Source organism: Coturnix japonica, chromosome 3, assembly GCF_054131305.1.
Source record: "Coturnix japonica strain WE chromosome 3, WE-NBRP24, whole genome shotgun sequence".
In the NCBI taxonomy this organism is placed as follows: Eukaryota; Metazoa; Chordata; class Aves; order Galliformes; family Phasianidae; genus Coturnix; species Coturnix japonica.
The window spans coordinates 45,391,728-45,411,326 of record NC_140665.1 but is presented as its reverse complement, the minus strand read 5'-3'; the positions used below and the strand labels follow the sequence as shown (position 1 = coordinate 45,411,326).

The 19,599-nt window shown below is 43.0% G+C and overlaps 1 protein-coding gene across 5 annotated transcripts in view; it reads right to left on the bottom strand.

Moving 5' to 3' along the window:
* Nucleotides 1-16,270, bottom strand: part of LOC107311550 (SAM and SH3 domain-containing protein 1) — a 482,619-nt gene extending 466,349 nt beyond the window's left edge. For 4 of the 5 annotated variants that reach the window (XM_032443944.2, XM_085541464.1, XM_085541466.1 and 1 more), the window contains exons 1-2: nucleotides 15,924-16,060; nucleotides 14,579-15,595 (exon numbers count right to left, since the gene is read on the bottom strand). In XM_032443944.2, coding sequence (XP_032299835.2) covers nucleotides 14,579-14,992 — 414 coding nt within the window. In that variant the 5' untranslated portion in view covers nucleotides 14,993-15,595; nucleotides 15,924-16,060. Of the gene's footprint in view, nucleotides 1-14,578; nucleotides 15,596-15,923; nucleotides 16,061-16,155 lie in introns of those variants that run through there. The other variant, XM_085541462.1, reaches the window with a different exon arrangement.
* Nucleotides 16,271-19,599: the final 3,329 nt, after the last annotated feature.

Sequence of the window (19,599 nt, the reverse complement as noted above, 5' to 3'; positions counted from 1 at the left end):
TTGCTCATATTTGTACAGCAGGCCATGCTGGAGCCTTTGTCACTGACACACCACATAAAATAGAGCAAAATAATCTACTGTGAGGTCTTGAAGCAAGAAAAACTGCAGAAGAGGAGGAGTTTCTTGGGAGAAGCCAATCCACTTTGTCACTCACACAGAATGAAATCCTTGCAAGGGACTGACTTAATAAAAGCATTAGTCCTACCCCTTGTGACCCAACCTCAAGTTGGGTCAGTGTGCCTGCAGGGATACACAGAACAGACATTTATTTTTACATAACACGTTCAGTAGGGAAAGAGTTTCATATAGTTTATATTTGAGTCAGACTAACACAGAATAAAAATGTGTCTGAAGGTTTAGAAATTTAATCCTGATTCATTTGTGACCCAGGCACATTGCTGTTTTCTTCAGCTGTGTCTTGAACTATAGGATGGATACCATGCACACATAGGTAAGACGCTCAGCCACATTCAAAACACACAAAGCACTCCCCAGGAAGGAATTTATGCAGGTGTCTAAAGGCTTATCCTTCGCAGACCTCACTTTTGCACATGCATATTCATGTAGTACCAATAGACCTACACTCCTTAGGCACTGCAGGATCATGGAATGCCTTGGGTTGTAAGGGACTCCAGGGACCATCAAGTTCCAACTCCCCGCCACCATAGGCTGCTAGATCAAGTACTACATCAGGACAGCACAGAATTATTCTCAACTCCTATTTCCAGTACTAAACCAGAAGCAGTGACTGAAATACAAAGTAGGCATATGTGTCTGTGTGTGCCCTATGGACCTTACACTCTTTAGGCACAAGCACAGGAGTTCACCTACAGGTTAGCTAGAGCTATGGTCACTAAACTAGCGGCATGGAGTGAAGGGTGAAGAGGGACTGAAGGCAGGGAATGCTGGAGTGGACTCAAGGATATGGGCTGCTGTGGGCCAAGAAAGCATGCTGTCCTGCTTTAACAGCCAGGAAGAGCAGTGACTAGCTTGATGTATAAAGACAACAGAAGACGAAAAACAAACTGAGCTTGTTGGAATAAAACTATTAAGTCACATGGAGAAAATCTTACTGGTCCCTACCCAGACATAAAAATGCTTTTGTTTTGTCATCAAGGGGTGACAAAACAATGGACAACACAGATTTATGAGGAACTAATTATGCCAAATCAATCTAACTTCCTTCTTTATCAGACAAGGAAACTCCCAGCAGAACAGAAATAACTAGATGCCTCTAGTTTTGATTTCAGAAAGTCTTTTTACACCATTTCAGAAGCCATTCATACTAATAAACTAGGTCAAATGCAGATAACTAGTAAAAAATATTTATGAAATGCCTACAGAACACAAAAGACAAAAATTTGAAGAGTTATAATGATAAGTTTTCCAGGGGACTGCTCTCATCACAATGATCACTTTCAGTACTAATACGAATGATAAAAATGAAATTATTTTATATATCAGTGGGACACATTCAACCAGTAGCACTAATGCACACGAGGCTGGCATTTGAAATCATAATGAATCCATTCTTGAAACAGAGGGAGTCTGATCATACAAGAATGTTATCCAGCAGGCACAAAAGAGCAAACGTACAACAGGGTATGGATCATTGCATTATTGCATTCACAAACAATGGTGAGCTTTCCCACCTAAAGGACTCAAGGATTGTTGTAGACCCAAGGCAGGAGCCAACAATGTAAGCAGTACAGAAAGGGTTACAAACAGGAAGGAATAACAAATGCTCTGCCCTACACCAGCAAGTTCTCAGACCTCTTCAGACCAGTGAGTGAAAGAACACTAGAAAGGCCATCTGCCCACCCTCCCCCCCCCCCCCCGCCATAAAAAAGCTAAAAAAGGCAGATTCATTAACTACTAATTCATTAATTAATGGACCATTAATTGCCAGACATTTGTGTAGGATTCAGCAGAACTCTCAAGAAATCTAAACCCTGCTATCAGAAAACATAGAAAGAAATAACAAAATGAGTTGAAATACGGAAAATTAGGTAAAATACTAAGAAACAATTTTAACAGTAAAGACATCTTAGCACATCAAGGATTAATAAGATTATAGGGGTCACATTACTTAAAGTTAGGAAACAGCTTGTCAAGCTGATGTCTGAAGAAAACACTCCTATCTCACTATTCAGAGGCTTAAATCTATCTGACAAGTATTTCAACCACAAAAATTACTGAGTACGACCAATTAGCAGAACGTCAGGACATCTAACTCCCTACTATAGTCTAAGTATTTTTTATGCACAGTTTTGGGGAACACCAGAAAAACATCAACATGTTCACAGTTATTTGCAAACGCTTTGGGGCCTTTTCATCCACCTCTGGTCTGACAAAGATGGCTACATAGGCACAAGTAACGGGCTTATAGGTCTGAGAACTCATGTGATTATCATGAGAGAGCAGAAACCAGTTATTCTGAAAGAAATGTAAATAAACACATTGGCAGCCAGCCAGCCAGTAACTCCTTCAATCACATTACTTTAAATGATAACAAGTAAAAATACTAGTTACAACACCTGTTAGATTTCTACCTTTAGGCGTAACAGAACACATAAATAAGACAAATCTCCCCCCCCCCCCCCCCCCCCCCATATCACCCAACTCAGAAAGTTAACTCCACCTTTGGGTAAATAGCTCCAAAATAACATTATATAAACTCACAGTACAAAAACATTTTTCTCAACTTGTCTGCTCTTACGATGTCTTTAGTAAAGCTTGTATCTTGTTCCCAAGTTTAGCTCCTACCTGGCAGTTTCAGCCCAGTAAGGTAACAAGAATCAATACATAAGATTATTCATCATATATGGGCTGAACGGTCCTTTTGAGAGAAATACCCTGAATCAAGAAAGAAATAATCACAGCATAATTATCAACTTATTTCATTTCCATCATTCTAAATGCTTCCACATACCTAAAAGCATCTTAAGCATCGTCTTTTTATTCTTTTGTTTCCGAACAAAAGAAGGAAAATCATTCAGAATCTCACTGAACTGCCTGACAGGCTATGGCTTATTTCACATATCTCCACACTGGAAGAAGGGGGAAGGAAGGGCAAGGAAAAAAAAACAACAAAACAGGTGCAGACCAATTTAACCTAATGTGGATGCAGCTAGTAGAAGTACACTTAAAGAGCTACTTCCATCAAGGTTTGACAAAGTCTAGAAAACCAGCAACCACAGTGATTTTACTTTTTGCATTACTTTGAATGCAGAATTATAGATTCTGGGGGAGAGAGGGAGGAAGAGGGACAACAGCAACAGAAAACACTTCCCTTTATTCGCAATAAAAATCAATAGCTAAAGTACCATGAATTCTCACGGTATGGGGTCAGAGCCTACATACCCAACAGAATTTAATGTAGAGATGCTTTTGCAGATTCCACTGCAGAGATGGCCAAGCATACCTTAGGCAAGAAGTACCAGTGCTGATGTCTGTTTAGATAACACTATAAACACTTCTAAACTCAAACATCCCTTGACAAGCTTTGCTTCACCGAAGCATACCTACTTCCATTTACTGGCTGCCATATTTGCTTATACCAATTATTAATCAAACATCCTGAAGCAACAATGATTAAGCACATGGCCATCAAACAAAAAGCAAAATACAGAATACTAGAAGTTATAGCTATCAGAGATACTTCTTCATCTGAATAACTTAAGTTTTAAACACTCACTAGAGTTCTTTTCTTTTTTTTTTTTCAATGCTGGTTAATATGAGCAGCATTGCACGGAAACACTGACACCAGAACTAAGGCTTATTTAACACCTAAAGGTTAAAAATGGACTCAAGTAACGAGTAACACATTGAAGAGCGTTTAACACAGATTGTAAGCCTTTCAATCCATAGAAACCATAAACACTGCTGTTTGCTTATTATTCATCATCTCTCTGATATAGACAGTTAATTGAACAGTAGTTGTTTATCACTATCTGAAACAGCCTACAGAAAAGTATATCAAAGTGAAAGTCTGCCTTATTGTCCAAATTTAGGTCAATGCTATTAACTATCACCTCCATGTCACCCACTTAAAAGTCTATAAAGCAATTAACTCCCCTCAACAACTTCAGGCTTCTATCAAAAACATGACACCCAGAAAGAACATACTGCAATACCTTATTTTCCATTAGACATCCTAGGAATTGATTTAATGAATCCCATACTTGCATAAGCAGGTCTTTTTAATGTTTTTACACATAGAATATAAGTTCTTTTTCAAGCAAGCTTCCAACATTATGATGAAACTGTCCCTCAGGGCAATAACCCAACCCTTTACAACTTCCCTTGTAGGTGAAGTAATACCACTACTTAAAGCTCAGAAGAAAACCACCCAATTTTGTAAGAAACAGTAAAATAAAAAAGAAAAAAAAAGCACAGAACCAACATTATCACATACTTGCTAAAGCACCAGTACTAGCTCCCTTCAACAAGAGATTCAACTTTCCTCTAAGGATAAATTCATTCTACTGTCAGAAGCTTTTCCAAACACATAACGTTTACTTACAGCAACTGGAATTGCAGATGATGTAAACTTCACTGTAAAAATACCCCCCCAAAATGATCAAATCTTCCTTAAGGTTCTACTCACCCTTAAAAGCACCATAAATGAGCAGATGCCACTCACATGGGTGTGCCCAGCAGCAGGCCAGGCTCAGCTGATAGCCCTTAGCAATTTAAAGCAGTTCCCATCATTCCACTACACTGCGCTCCTGTGCCTTTCTACCAAAAAGAATAAAATCTTTTTCCGAGGGAATGATTTCATTTGAACTCAAAGAAATTCTTTACTCAGAGAGAGTTGAGGTAAAGGCTGCCTAAAGAAGCTGTGAATCTCTGGTGTTCAAGGTCTAGTTGGCCGGGGTCCTAGGCAGCCTGATGTGGTGAATGGCAGCCTTACCCATAGCAGGGAGGTTGGAATTAGAGTGGGCTTTACTGTCCCTTTCAATGCAAAACTTGTCTGTGATTCTAACATAGAAAGAGCAAATAGTATATCTTAATATCGCTTCAAATGCTGACTTGTTAAACCAAAACTATGAGGAATTCAGGTAACCTTTTCGGAGATCATAAACAACTGTTTACAGACAGTGATAGGACAAGGAGGAATGGTTCTAAAGTAAGACAGGGGAGGTTTAGGTTGGATATTAGGAGGAAGTTTTTCACACAGAGGGTGGTGACACACTGGAACAGGTTGCCCAAGGAGGTTGTGGATGCCCCATCCCTGGAGGCATTCAAGGCCAGGCTGAATGTGGCTCTGGGCAGCCTGGTCTGGTGGCTGGTGACCCTGCACATAGCAGGGGGTTGAAACTGAATAATCGTTGTGGTCCTTTTCAACCCAAACCATTCTATGATCTTTACTAGGGATACTAATGTTATTTCTTAAAGAGGTGAAAAATGATACAGTGCGTAAGTCTTGTTCTTCTGGTTTGTTTTCATTTAGTTTAGTTTTGACTTTATTGGCAATACCACAGAAATTTTATTACTGTTACTCAATGAGCCTTTCAATAGCAGCCTTTCAATTTGCAGCCTTTCAATACCTGAAGGGAACTTACTCCCAGGAGGGGAGTAAACTCTTCGAAAGGGCTGACAATAGCAGGACTAGGGGAAATGGTTTTAAGTTAAAAGAGGGAAGATTTAGGTTGGAATTTTAGGGGGAAGTTCTTTACTAGGAGAGTGGTTAGGCCCTGGAACAGGCTGCCCAGGGAGGTTGTGGATGCCCCGTCCTTGGAGGTGTTCAAGACCAGGTTGGACGGGGCCCTGGGCAACCTGATCTAGTAAATGTGTATGTTTGGTGGCCCTTCCAGGCAGGGGGGTTGGAACTACATGATCCTTGAGGTCCCTTCCAACCCGGGTCATTCTGTGATTCTGTGTGATTCTGTGAATGACTGCATTAAGTATGTCCTCTCTGCATGCAATTTTTAGACCCAGAAAGAAAGCAACTAGTTGTATTCTTCATTTATTTCACAAGATATAAAGCACTGTTTTTTCACCACAGTGTAAATGTCAAGCGTATGTGAAAATCCCTCCTCTGGAATATTCTCTTGGCAAAGTGCTGTTTAGAAGTCATCACAGGAAAAGCCTAATAGCTTCTTTCAAAACAAAATAATACTGGTGAGATGAAAGATACTTTTATTCCCAGAGTTAAATTCCCTTTAACTCTGCTTCTCCCCTTTTTTGATTGTTGGCACCTTTACACAATAAAATGAATGAAACTTCTCTCTCTTCCAAATCAGGATATTTGATGACTCTCTTTCAAAAATTTCTACAGTTTTCTTTGTTAAACCTTCAGTTTATTCAGGATGACCTCTTAAAATGACAACTGCTTTTTGAGGTAAGAGTGAATGTAGACTGAGAAGCAGAAACAGGCATTCATTCTTAACTCTGGTTGAGCTTTTTAGCCAGTATGTGAAGATCTAGCAGGTCTTCTCAAGAACAAATAAGTCTTGATGACTCCTTATCCTGATACTTCCCATTCCTCAGCTATGGAAAAAGCCTCTGCTAAACTAATAATTGCTGGATAATTTAGGACAGGCATGCCCAACCCATGGCCCAGCACAGCTCACAATGTGACCTCCCCCTGCCCCATGCCATCATGGCAGAGGCTCTGCCCTGTGGAGTGGCCCAGCCAAGCCCCAAGCACACAACTGTCACTACTAATGCCATCTGGACTGAAACGAGAGCAAGGGGAGGGCACAGTGCAGTTCCAGCTCAATTTATGGCAAATATGTTTATTCACTTTGATAAACTGGCTAAACACAGTGCTGTGAATAGCAAAAACTATGCAGCTGTGCTTCCCATTGCGATAAAGAAATTTGAGAATAGGTTCCAAGATTGAAAAAAAAAATAATAATAATAATTTTAAAAAATCACCACAGATGTTTTTGTTTATTTGCAACTTCATTTTCAGTTAACATAAATACTTTACCTGAGAATTTTCAGATGGAATGTACTGAGCTACAATCAATACATCTTTTTACCAGATTTTCATAAGGTCTCTCTCGCCAGAGAGAAATATCCCTCTCTTCACAGTCACACCTTATTCATGTCAGCACTTGTTGACAGTACACACATTTGTGAACTATTATTTTTGAGGATGAAGTACAGGAAGAGTAAAATTTCATCAAAAATCTCTACTGAGCACCATAAGAGCTCACTAAGAACTGCAACCATTGCCATCAAACCAGACCGGTGTGTTAGTATAACAAAAACAGAGTCACACCCCACTTTTTTATGGTTTTGTTGCCCTCTTTTACATATTTTAATAAAAAACACTGTTACTTTATATATATTAACAATATACAATATGATAATATATAATACATTACTAATGCCTACTAGACTACCAGGCTGGGAAATGTGGAGCCTGAAGGATGAGAGCTTCATAGTACAAAGAGTCACTCCTAGCAAAAACCTCTATCAAAAACCAAGGGCACTGAAGCAGAATCGTTGTCCACTTCTAGATTTTTACTTTTTGTTGCTCTATGGAGTATTGAGATCATGGCCAATTAGCCAACCATGAGGTAAAAAAATGCTTAAGCTGTTCTTTATCCTGGATGGAAAGACAATATTTTTTCAGGCTTTTTATTTTTTTCCTGAAACACTCCAAAATCACAAGATGCTTTTTGAGGCACAGACATCAAAACAGGACTTACTTTCTCCACAATGTTCCCACTGATGTCATATGCAGCACGATAACACCACATCCCTACCTTGAGGGTGTGAGTGCTCATGACAAATGTAGTTCATCTAGAGAAAAAAAAGAAACTTGTGGAAGACTTACATTTGTGTGCAGTTTTACCTTATATACACCATTTGTTCCTAATTTATAGCTATTGACAGGACAATTGTAAACGACTGTTTACTGGACTGCAGCCAAAATCCATGAATGTGGATTTCAGATATTATTTACCAAACATTAATTCCCATGTAAAGATCTATATTCATAAGTCAGCATTGCTGCTGTTCAATCTGCTAATGGTGATATTTAAAGCTCTGAAATGTTTTAGCCTCTTTTTGCATGCTATTGCTATATTTTCTGTTGCCATCTCCTGTTGTACAGCTCTTACCCATCACAATTACAGCTGGTAAGGGCAGGCTTGTTAGCTGACTTAAACTTGAACACTTCAAGCCAAAGTTGGCATAAAAAAAAAGAAATCCCTGGCAAAACCCCCACTGACTTCACTGGGATTGAAACCAAGTGGAGGAGCAAGACTCTGTCAAGAGGCATGTATCACCACAATTCACGTACTGCTGAGCTCGTGAGAACAAGGACAAGGTGTTATTTGAAGGCAGTTACAGTTGTGTTTTATTTGACAAACCACTCCTCTTCTGCTTTGCAAAACACTCAGAGGCATTTGTTACTCTCTGCAAGTGGCAAAGCTAGCAGACTCCATGACTCGGTGCAGCGTCGGGGAAGGTTCAGCAGTTCTGCACCTCCTGCTGCAGAGTTGCACCCAAAATAACGCAGCACTGCTAAACAAAGCGCCGCAAGTACTTTTAAGACATGACAATTCCTGCAGCGCTTACAAGCAACCACGTTTGTCAAGATAAGCACATCAACATGAGATGTCGTGTTAGGCTAGACAAAGAGATTGAACTAGATAGCTTTGTCAAACACAAAGCAAAGTGTCTCATTCAAACTGACAAAGCAAGAAATGTAGAAGTTCCACCTACCAACGCAACCCATCCTGCCCTGCTTTGGGACAATCTCAAGACAGGAAGTGACCTCCTGCATCCGATGCAATAAATTCTCTGCTAACCTGCGCTAACATTACTCCTGTCACTTCAGACCACACGATGGCATTTTACATGGGTTCTATAGTACCTGTGGGTAGCTTCTGATCATACAGATGGATTTATATACCTTACTGGGTAAGGACTGTTCGTTACAATATATGCATATGAGGTATAATTAATAGGCAAAATTAACAGCATAATTGATTGTCATTATACCCAAGCTACTGTTTATTCTGATACTGCTTTTCTTACTTAGATCGTGGGGGAGTTTACATTTAATATTAACATACGGGCAAAGACCCTGCAGTAGTTGGTCCCAGCACTTCGCCTGTCTACAATTTTTTCATGTGACTTTAGCAACACTCTTCAACTTTCCTTCCACGAGGAAAATTCTTCAATCTAAAATGAGGGACATTGCTGCCCATATACACATATGGCAAATATGGTATGCTGGTATTGGCTATAAATAGAATGAACAGAACTAAAAACATGGCTCACGAGATTACTTTGTGAGATTTTGGCATTCCATAAACACGGTTGTGTAACAGCATGGGCTCAGTCACCCTACATATGGAGAAGACAGAAGCTCTGGGGGTGGCATCAACAAAAATCTTCTCAAGAAGTGTTTTCTCCTCAGAAAGGTTCACAACCACCAAACATAGATAAAACAAGACAATTATATGGATATTCAGGAGTGAAACTTGAGGTTTGACTTTCGCCCCATGTGGTGGTGCCCCTGTTGATGTGCAGCACATGCACGCACACATACCGGCGCACAGTCCTTTTTTGCCAGGGAATATTAGCTTAGCTTCTCCTCAAATATAAAGCCATATGGAGGCTGGCTGAAGGTGTTGCTGGTTGCAGGGGGAGGCAGCTCTTCCACCAAGCTCAGGACCACTACCTCCCCTTCTCCCCTGTCCAGCCCACACCCCAACCTGACCTGTGAAAATACACTAGAGGGCTGAATGCGCTATAAAAGGAGAGAAAATCATGCAAAGCTGATAGGGGCTTCTCTCAGGACTCCACCTTTAATACACCCTAATGGGATCTTCCTCCTCTCAAAAGCGAAACATAATGAAGCCCAGGAAAATTTGCGTTCAACATTTTCAGAGGAGATTGAATACACGTTAAAATATTCAGGAACAATTCAAATGCAAATACAGCACAGTGCTGTGTTATCCACATTCTGCAACAATTTGCCTTAATGCTCTTGTTAGGGAGAAGTCCCTTTCCGGTTGTTTTTTTGTGAGTTTAATAAATCAGGACTTTGAAACAACTGCCCAATATATGAGGTGTCATATTTTCTTTAAAAAAAATATATAATCATAATGGTACGAAATCAAAGGCAAATTCATTGCTTTCTAATATAAAATTCCTTTTCACTCCCTGAATATCGCCTGTAGCTTTGCTAATTTATTGCCATGAAAATATTGTTACTACTTAATGCACTAGTACTTTTGTCAATAGGCAGCTTTCCCCAAGGCATATTTGAGAACGCTCTGCTAATCAGGGTTGATGCAGTTATTTCAAAGCAGCCAGGTCTTTAGAAAAAGGTTCATGTTTAATTCCAGTATGGGTGAGCGTTGCCATTTCTTCAAAGCACAATATTTTTAATTCACTGCATTCATTTCTGTATCTATCTGAATCACTAACTAAATTATCCAGCCACAGACTCAGTTTGAATCAGCGTGCTACAAAGCAGTACTGCTGGCATCTTCACCTCTTAGCAAATAACTTATACAAGATATTCCACATTTTGTAATGGTGAGGATTAAACAAAGATTTAATCAGAAACACAAATATGTGCTATACCATCAGCACGGAACTTAAAAATATATAGTTGGGCTTTTGGTGAGATAACTCACTTGGATCTGACTCCTTCCTTTTCTACATCTGCTTTAGCTCTTGAGATTATGACCTCAAATGCAGCTGAATTTCCAGTGCTTGTTTTCCAAGCGTGCCGATAACCACAAACAGCACAGTGAGTGACAATGAAGTCACACACCCCTGCACACATCCCACCAGGGTTTTTATTCTCTCTAATAAATATGGAAATCTACATCAGTATAACTACATTGAAGCTAAGCAAATCATTTTAATTGGCGTGGGACCTTTTAATGAATGTATATTTTCAGTCATTTTTAATATATTTGCAATTCTCTGCAGATTAAAATTGAATAAAATTCTTCAAGAATGGATCAGGCCATTTATTTCAATTAGAAATAGTAATGAAATTCTAGTAAACTATTAAATGTCACTTAATCTGTATTCAAGACAAATAGAATACTTAATTTCTCCTGACGTGTTCCACAACGAGGTACCCTCCTTGCCTTTATATTGACTAAAGCGTCGCTCCTCCGCTTTCCAAACACCAAAGTGACATTTAGTGACATTATTCCTGCTCAAAATCAGCACAGACAACCTGTTTTGCAACTAGCCCACCAAGGTAAGAGTGTCTGCATGGGGTTGAAGGCTCCACTGCCTTTGTTCCTGCTGGTTCAGGTCAGTGCTGAGCTCTCCTTTGTTAATCTTAATGGAAAAGCTGAGGGTTTGCTTTCTTTTTTTCCCTTCTCCCATCAGACCCATCCAGAAAATGTCTACATGTCAAAAGAACACTAGGAGTATTCCTACACCAGGCATAATTAGTTTCCTAATTAAAGACAGAATTACAACACCCAAGGAGAAAATGTTTGGGGATGACACAGACATTTCATTTGACTCTGGGTTGTTGTGTGAAGGGCATTGGAGCCCACCACTTCCACGCAAGGTTTCTTATGTTCACGAAGCTTCTAAGCTGAACAGAGACAACCGGCTTGAAGCTGAAACAGAAGGCTTGGAGTATTAATGAACATTACCAACCTCGAACAAAATCCTGCCTCAATGGAGTTCAACTTTGTAGCAACTCTATTCCTCCGTTTATATTTGCAAAACATAGAAGACTCAGTTTGAGGAAGTGAGGTCTTGTTATAATTCTCATGGAAATAATCAAGATGGCTTGCGATAATTCTCCCCATCTGAAGTCACCCACACACATGGCTTGAATTCAAAGCCTGCACATCTTTAAGAGATTTGTATTAGGCTGCGCTAAGTAGGTGTTACTCATTTCTTCTGGGTGTGATCAGGCTAAGTCAAGCTAAAGTTTACCTTGCCAATGCTTTCCTATCCCTCATGCTCTGTAGTTTTCATCAGAAAATACAACGACAGCACCGGAAGGACAGCAAAAGGATGCTTTCAACATCTCAGCATCCACACCTAAAACCCATTTTCAATCTTTTGACAAGCACACAGAAGGTTTCAAACAAGACAGAGGGTCAGCAGCACTTCCAGTTCTCAGGGACATTTTCAGATAAAACACCAAAATTGTCTGAGAACTACATAACTGAACGCAGTGAGCATCCTTCAGGAAACAAGGGGAATGCATCTACGTACATATGCAGCCATTAACATACATATACACATGAGCATGCATCTCTTTTTTATGTTCCAGTCATAAACATCAGAAGGCTGTATGTCCATATAAGCCATGCAAGAAAGGAGAAGGCTGGTTAGCTGTGAAGTGGCACAAATTAAATCCATCTTCAGAAGTTCTATGTCTGGTGTCCTACTCCACACTATCCACATGACCATCTGTAGACAGATGTACCCTTTAACAAATTCATACTAAGAACTTAAGATGAACCTCAAAACAATTCTTAATCTGATGCAGGGGAGAATCTACTTTCTTCTGACATGCAGAATTCTGTACAATGCATATTCTATATAAAAATCACAGAACTGTAGGGGTTGGAAGGGACCTCCAGAGATCATCGAGTCCAACCCCCATAAAATATATCATACGGGTTGAGGAAATTATAGCCACAATCTTCTAAAGGATTTTTTTTTAGAAAGACATGGTTACAATACAGTGCTTTCCCAAGTGAAAGAATAAAATATTTCATTTTTCTTGTTCTGCACATGAATAATGCACAGTGACGTGATCTTTTGGTATTCCCTTTAAGCCATTTTCAAGATGGATTGCTGCAGTGGGTGGCATTCCCAATAACACATGTTGAGCAATGTACATTCAGATCTTGCCAGCCTTATGGTTTCTTACAACATGCTACAATGTGAAGTGCTTCACACCAAGAAGACGGAGAAAGTTTTTCTATTACTGCAAATAAAAATGATGTTTATATGCATTTACCATCCAAAATATATTGACACTGCAAGATGAACTAAAACAAGGAAATTAAGCTTAGTTCCTCCTTCTGCTACAAAATGTTCCATTTAGGTTTAAAAAAGCTTTTTAGTGTTAAAGCTGAGTGACAATTTCTGTGTAAGATGAGCTTGCCCTGACAGCTCACCTGCACTACTATCAAAGCCATCAAATTAAAACAAGGTGAGCTAAAGAAGAAAGCAGTGCCTAAGATTTTAATTTCCTTGATGTCATACACTGGCATCTCTGGAATTTTATAATTCCTATAGAGAAGAAAGAAGGTAGTGAAGACAGGTAGAGGATCCCTCTGATGGTGAGAAGGAACTGGTGACTCTGAGCACACAAAGTTTGAAAGGAAGAATCAAAGCATAGTTCCAAAGGTGGGTGATGAGCCGTGGCTTCATTAATAAGCAAAAACTTTCACAGAAGTTTGTTTATGTAAGACAGATAATGGCGATTTCAGTCAGACGTCCATCCAAGCAAGTATCACTTGAAAGGGAAAAGAAATCTCTTCGAAATGACACAGGAAGTTTCAGAAGATGCTGTACTCGGACTTCAAACATGCCTTCAAGAATGTTTTTATTAGACTTGACCGCTGTCCTATCAGATTTGATTCACTGTTTCTGACAATGTCATCAGCCAGATGTTTCAGGAAAAGGTGAACACAAATATCTCAGACCAGCTGGCTGCTTGAGAAGCGACCATTGGCCCTCTATCAATAAGCCCATAAAAATACAAGTCCTGAGAGCCTTATTACGCTGTATGACTTATTATGTGCACCTCTACATTGTTAACTATGGATTTCACTCATTATTCTTACATTCAGGTCCCCTGCTGCTAGTATTAATTCTCAATTTTAATTTATCACAATCATCTCCAGAAACCAGGATCTGCAGACCTCTCCATCACTTTCCTTCCATAATTTCTATTCTGAGGTTAAAAGTACCTACAATCTCAAGGTCAATCGAAGAATCAGACTTCAAATCATCAAAGGCAGCTTGGGTCACACAACAATTTGCTGACACGCTTCATTCTGAACTTTGAAGCAACTATATATCATAATACCTTGTGTTCTTTCTCAAACTGCTTTCTCATTCATGGCATTGCCTGTTTAATTTTATAGATACATGCCTTCCAGACCATGTTATTATTATGTTTTAAACTTTTCAAACATAACAACTAAATGAATATTGGGGTTTCATCGAACAGGGACATAGACTTTGGAGACCTCCACTTCTTTGCCTTCCAGCAGAACACGTCCTTGACATAAACCAACTTGCACCTGGAGTGTCTGACAAATGGTTTTGACATTCAGCAGTCACTACCACTCTTCAGTCAATAAATACAGGACGAGAAGTTGTTCCACAGGCCACACTACTGCTTCCTTCGAGAGCCACTTTTCCAACAAGAACCGACAGCACAGCGCTCCCTTTATCAAAATACAGGAGACGCTATCGCTCACCAACACAATGGAAAACTTTCAGACGGAAAAACCAAAAACACCCAGAAGCTTATCCTGTCAATCCCTGCCCTCATGCCCCAGACCAGACTGGACCGGTGCCACGCTGGTGGGGATGCCCTGAGGTGCAGGCATCCAGCCGCCACCACCTCCCTTCAAGAGCCCCTTCTTACCTTGTTGGAGTAGGGGGGCTTGCTCAGGTTGATGCCGTCGCGGACCAGCTTGTCCCGGATCATGATCTTCAGTTTCAGCCTGGGGTAGACCACCGGACCCCCACGGCCAGGCCGGTGCCGGGGGGCCGCCCCGTCCTGCCCCGGTGGGCGGCGGGGCCCCTTAGCGGGAGGCGCGGGCGGCGGCTCCAAGGTGAAGTAGAGCCCGGCCGCTCTCTCGTCCGCCTCCCGCAGCCGCCGCACGGCTTCGTGGATGCGGCGGCGGTGCTGGGGCACGGCCACGCCGATGGCATCCAGGTCCGGGTCGCCGATCTGTTTGCACACCTCCAGGTCGTCGTAGCCATTGTCGACAAAGGACTCGGCGTACTGGGGGAGCTGCAGGGTTTTCAGCCACTCGTACACTATGTTGGTGCACATGCTGCCTCCAAAAGAAGGACGAGCTCAACTTTCAGCACCGAAGCCAGCCTCCCTCTCGCCTCTCCTCACCGAAGGTAATAAAAACACCAACCAGAAACTGCGACGCGAGTCAAAGGACTCAGAATTAAGGTCAAGAAATCGACATCCACCAGGGGGAAATAAAAAATAACATCCAAACCTTAAAGCAGATCGGCAGGGCACTGCAAGCACCGCTCAGCGAAGCCCTCGCGCTTATTCCTCCTCTCCTCCTGTCGCCAAGTACCGCCGCTGCCTTCTTGCCACCGGAGACGGGCGGCTCGGGCGAAGGAGAAGCCAAGTGCAAGAGTGCATCCCCTAAATCCCAAATCGCTGCCGCACCACATCCACCCACTCGCACTGTAATTCGCAGCCGCCGTCTTTTTCCCCCTCTTCTTTTCGGTGTTAGTTTCTGTTCCCGTCCTCCCGTCTCACCTTCCTGCGCTCCCTGATCCCCGCTGTCGCTGTCTGGCCGCACGCTCACACCGGGGGAACCCCGCGTCGGATCGCGCACCCTCCCCCGCAGTGCAGGGTGCCGGCTGCCTCCAGTCAGCACACGGCGGCCGTCGCTTCCCTTTCAAACGGGTCCTTTCGGATCAGGAAGAAAAAGAAGGAGGGGGAAGGGGGGTTAAAGATAAGGAGGAATCGCTCTCACTTTCCCGAGTTACTTTCCCGCTGCCCTCCACCCCCTGGATACCGGGGAGAGACGCTCCGCCCGCAACCTGCCCCCCCAGCCCCGCTCCCGGCGCTGCCCAGCTCCATGCGGGGCGCGCACAACTTTCCCCGCTCTGCTCATGGTTGGGCTGGGGGCAGTGCTGGTGCTGCGGGCATCCTCCGGCACCGCCGGCGGCTCGGTGCTGCTCGCGGCAGGTCGCCGCCTTCCCCGTCCTCCCGCACGCCGCCCGTCCTCCCGTACCCCTCGGGCTCCCGCCTCGCCGCCAGCCGCTTTCCTCCGGCTCTTCCCGGCGCTCCGTTGCGCTGCCTGCCCCGCTGCCCGCCCCGCCGCCCTTCCAACTTTCCCGCTGCCTCCGGCGGGTGCCTGTCACGCCGCTCCCTCGGCACTGGCGCAGCCCTCGGGGGCGGCCGTGCCGGGACCGGGGCAGGGCGGGGGCCGCCCGCGCTCCGCTCTCCCCGCGCTCGCCGCGTACCCCCCGGAGCCAGAGGCTGGGTTGGCGCCGGGGCGGCCGCGGGACCACACGGCCGGCAGCGGCACCGGGTCCCGTCGCAGCCGAAGGCAGAGAGGAGCGTCGGGCGCGGGCTCTGCCAGGAGCCGCGGGAGGCGCTGCCCCCGCTCCGCCGACCCGGGGCTGCCCGCGGCCGGCGGAGGCGCCGCACGGCCCCGCCACGCTCCGCCCGCAATGCCGGGCTCGCAGCTCCCCCGCCAGGCCGACGCGAGAAGCGCGACTTGCCGCCCGCTGCCGGCACAGCGCTCCCGGCCAGAGCCGAGCCAGGCGAACTTACGGCGGGCAGCGGTCTGTGGGCGCTGTAGATCCTGCAGCCAGAACACAACGGGCAGAGAGATGCAGGGGATGGACGGCTGGCCCTCAGCGCCCCGGCCCTGTCAGGCTGTGCCACTGACACGGGACCATGGCTGGAGGTCAGCCGTCATGGCACCCATCCTGTCTTTCCACACCACAGGTGCCACGACACCGCTGTCATGTGGGAAGCTTTATTTGTTACTTATTTCCTGTACAGCAGGTGGGCCCACACCTGTGCTCTGGCATTCATCGCAGTTCACCACGGGTTTATTCAGCTCAGCAGCATTCTCAGGCTAAGCATTACCACTGCACGGTGTTTTGAGAAAGTTAGATACTTACAAGTGGTTAAAATGCAGCCTCTGGGTATAAAGTATATGGCTTCGTGCTTTCATATGCTAAAAGGCGAGAAAGAGAGGAACGGCCTTTTATTCCTTTTGAAACCTCCTTCCATAAGTCTTCTCATTCAGTACCTTATTTTCTTTCCAGGCCACACAATATTTCAAACCCTTTTCTCCTCCCAGAGCCGAAGATTGAAGCAGCAATTATCTTCTTTTCACAGACCCTGCCAAACTGACAGGAGCAGAGAAGTTAGCAGGGAGGTTCTGAGGACAGGAGCCGGAGCCGGTGGTGTGGGAGGAAGATAGGAAAACCGACTGCTACTGCCCCTATTTACTAGGCTTACTGGCAGTGCATAGTGAATTATAGTGCTTCTGCATGCATTTTAGAAGGGTTTTAGAAGGCATTTAAGGTATTGCAAATGTTGTCCTTTGTCTGTGGCTTGGTAAACTGCGTGTCTCTGTCTGTAACAAGATCCTGAGCTCCTCTCAGAGCCTGTGTACACCCACAGGGCTGGAGAGATCAGCCCCAGGTTACAGCATTATCAGGCTGTCTCTGGTTGTGTTTGGCATTGACTTTGATTTCACAAAATGAGTTTCTCTCATATTAAATGCAGCAGAGCTTCAGGAAAAAAATAAAATAATAATTAAAAAAAAAAAAAAAAGTATGTCCAATCAAACATTTGGGGAACAAATAATGAGTCCTCTTTATATCAGTCCCTGGGAATGCTTTGGGCCTCATGAAATCTAACATGAAGGTTGATGTCCTCAGTGGCAAGGGGGAGGGCATCCTCAGCGAGTTCCCAGGCAGCACCAAGCACTGAACTACAGCATTGATCCAGCTGAAAGCTGAGAGTGTGCTAATTTCAAGGCCCCACCTGCCATTTGTATCATATATGTGGAAGTATTAAAATCAATAGGGTAGTAACACATTTAACAATATTTCTTCTAATATTTGCAGATTAATTTCAGTAGTGAATGTAGATGCTGTATTCCAGCTTACATGTAGCTTTTGGTTTCTGTCTGCAGTATACTATTTATATTTGTGCTATATACGCATGCTAATCAATATGTTTATATATTACAGGATGAGAGAATCTTTCCTCAATACATAAGGTTTCCTGACATACATTGGAGTTAGATTGTGCCTAAAGAAAGAGCTGAAACACAAGCACTTTCTAAATGAAAGGAGCACTGACTACTAGAAGGAATGAGATAAAGCAAACATGGGTAAATTTGCCTTGAAGTTCCAGGATAAACAACAGGGAGCAACTAGCACTTCACATCCTGGATTCTTTCATTAGGCATCATACCCAACTCTCATGCAAACACCCCTCTCTGGGCTATGAAATGCTCTGTGGTGTCTACTTTCCAATGGATGAAGTGAGAGAGGATGAACCTCCCAGAGAAAATCTCAGCCGTGTTGTCCTAGGAAAGATGCTCAGCAAGTCAGATTTTCTTATCTGCCATGAGCAGGTGAGAACAAGGCACTCCTCCCACTTCTCATACTTTACCATTCAAATAAAGGCCTCTGCTTTCTGATCAAAGTTAGTCAAACCACAGTCTGACTGGAATGTATTAGAATTGTGTGGGCCACGGAATATGTGACGCAATGAGTTTAACTTCTGTAGTGCCCCGTGTGACTGGATCATCTCCAGCACTTACAAACTCAATCTTAACTTTGTTTTTCAAATTCAGTAGACAGTAAAGGTGGGAAGATATATTACAAGTCACATTGATCATACAGGATTGCAGTGTTGCAGCCAATATCTACATAAGCACATTTTGGGGGGCAAGTCCAGAAATGTTTACTATCATGTTGCTAGCTGAATTTTTCTCATATAGCTAATTGGGTACTGGAGGGTAGGGACCAGATTTTTGCTTTTTTTTTGTTTGTAATAGCTTCCAGAAAAATGGATAGAAAGATATTTCAGTCTTGTATCCAGAAGAATCAAGTCCAGATGAGATACACAGCAGGAAAATACTATTCTTTCTGATAATGCATTTTTGCAGGTCCACTATGAGGGAAAAAAAAATGAGATTCCTCACAGGTTTCAGCATGTCAGATTGTATTGTTCATGTAGTACAACATAAACTCAATCGATGCCACAAAAAAACCCATCATAGTTACTATAGTTTTGTTTAGCAAATGTAAAGGGTATTTTACCCAAATCATTGTTTTAGGTACCCTTTGAACAGAGGACACCCCATATTCATTCACTGTGTATGTATTCATGTAATAAATGAAAATGGTTTCACCTGTGAGCGTTTGTTCTGGAGTGTGTGCTATTAGAGTATATACTTAGCTGATAGATTACATTAGCAGATAGATAATAATAATAATTGATGGACATCGCAAAGCCATCGTCAACCACTTTCTATGCCATGAGATGTTGTATGTAGTCATTTTGCTTGGAGGCCACAAAGATGATGAGGGGTCTGGAGCATCTCCTGTATGAGGAGGGACTGAGAGACATGGGGCTGTTCAGCCTGGGGAAGACTAAGATCTTACCAGTGCCCATTAACATCTAATGTGTGGGAGTCAAGTGGATGGGGTCTTGCTCTTTTCAGCGGTGCCCAAAGACATGACAAGGGACAATAGGCATAAACTGAAACATAAGAAGTTCCATAAGAACCATGAGGAAAAACTTTATTGTAAGTGTGTGACAGAGCACTGGAACAAGCTACCCAAATTGGTTTTGGAGTCTCCTCTGGAGATGCTCAAAACCTGTCTGGACCCTTTCCTATGTAACCTGCTATAGGGATCCTGCTTTAGCAG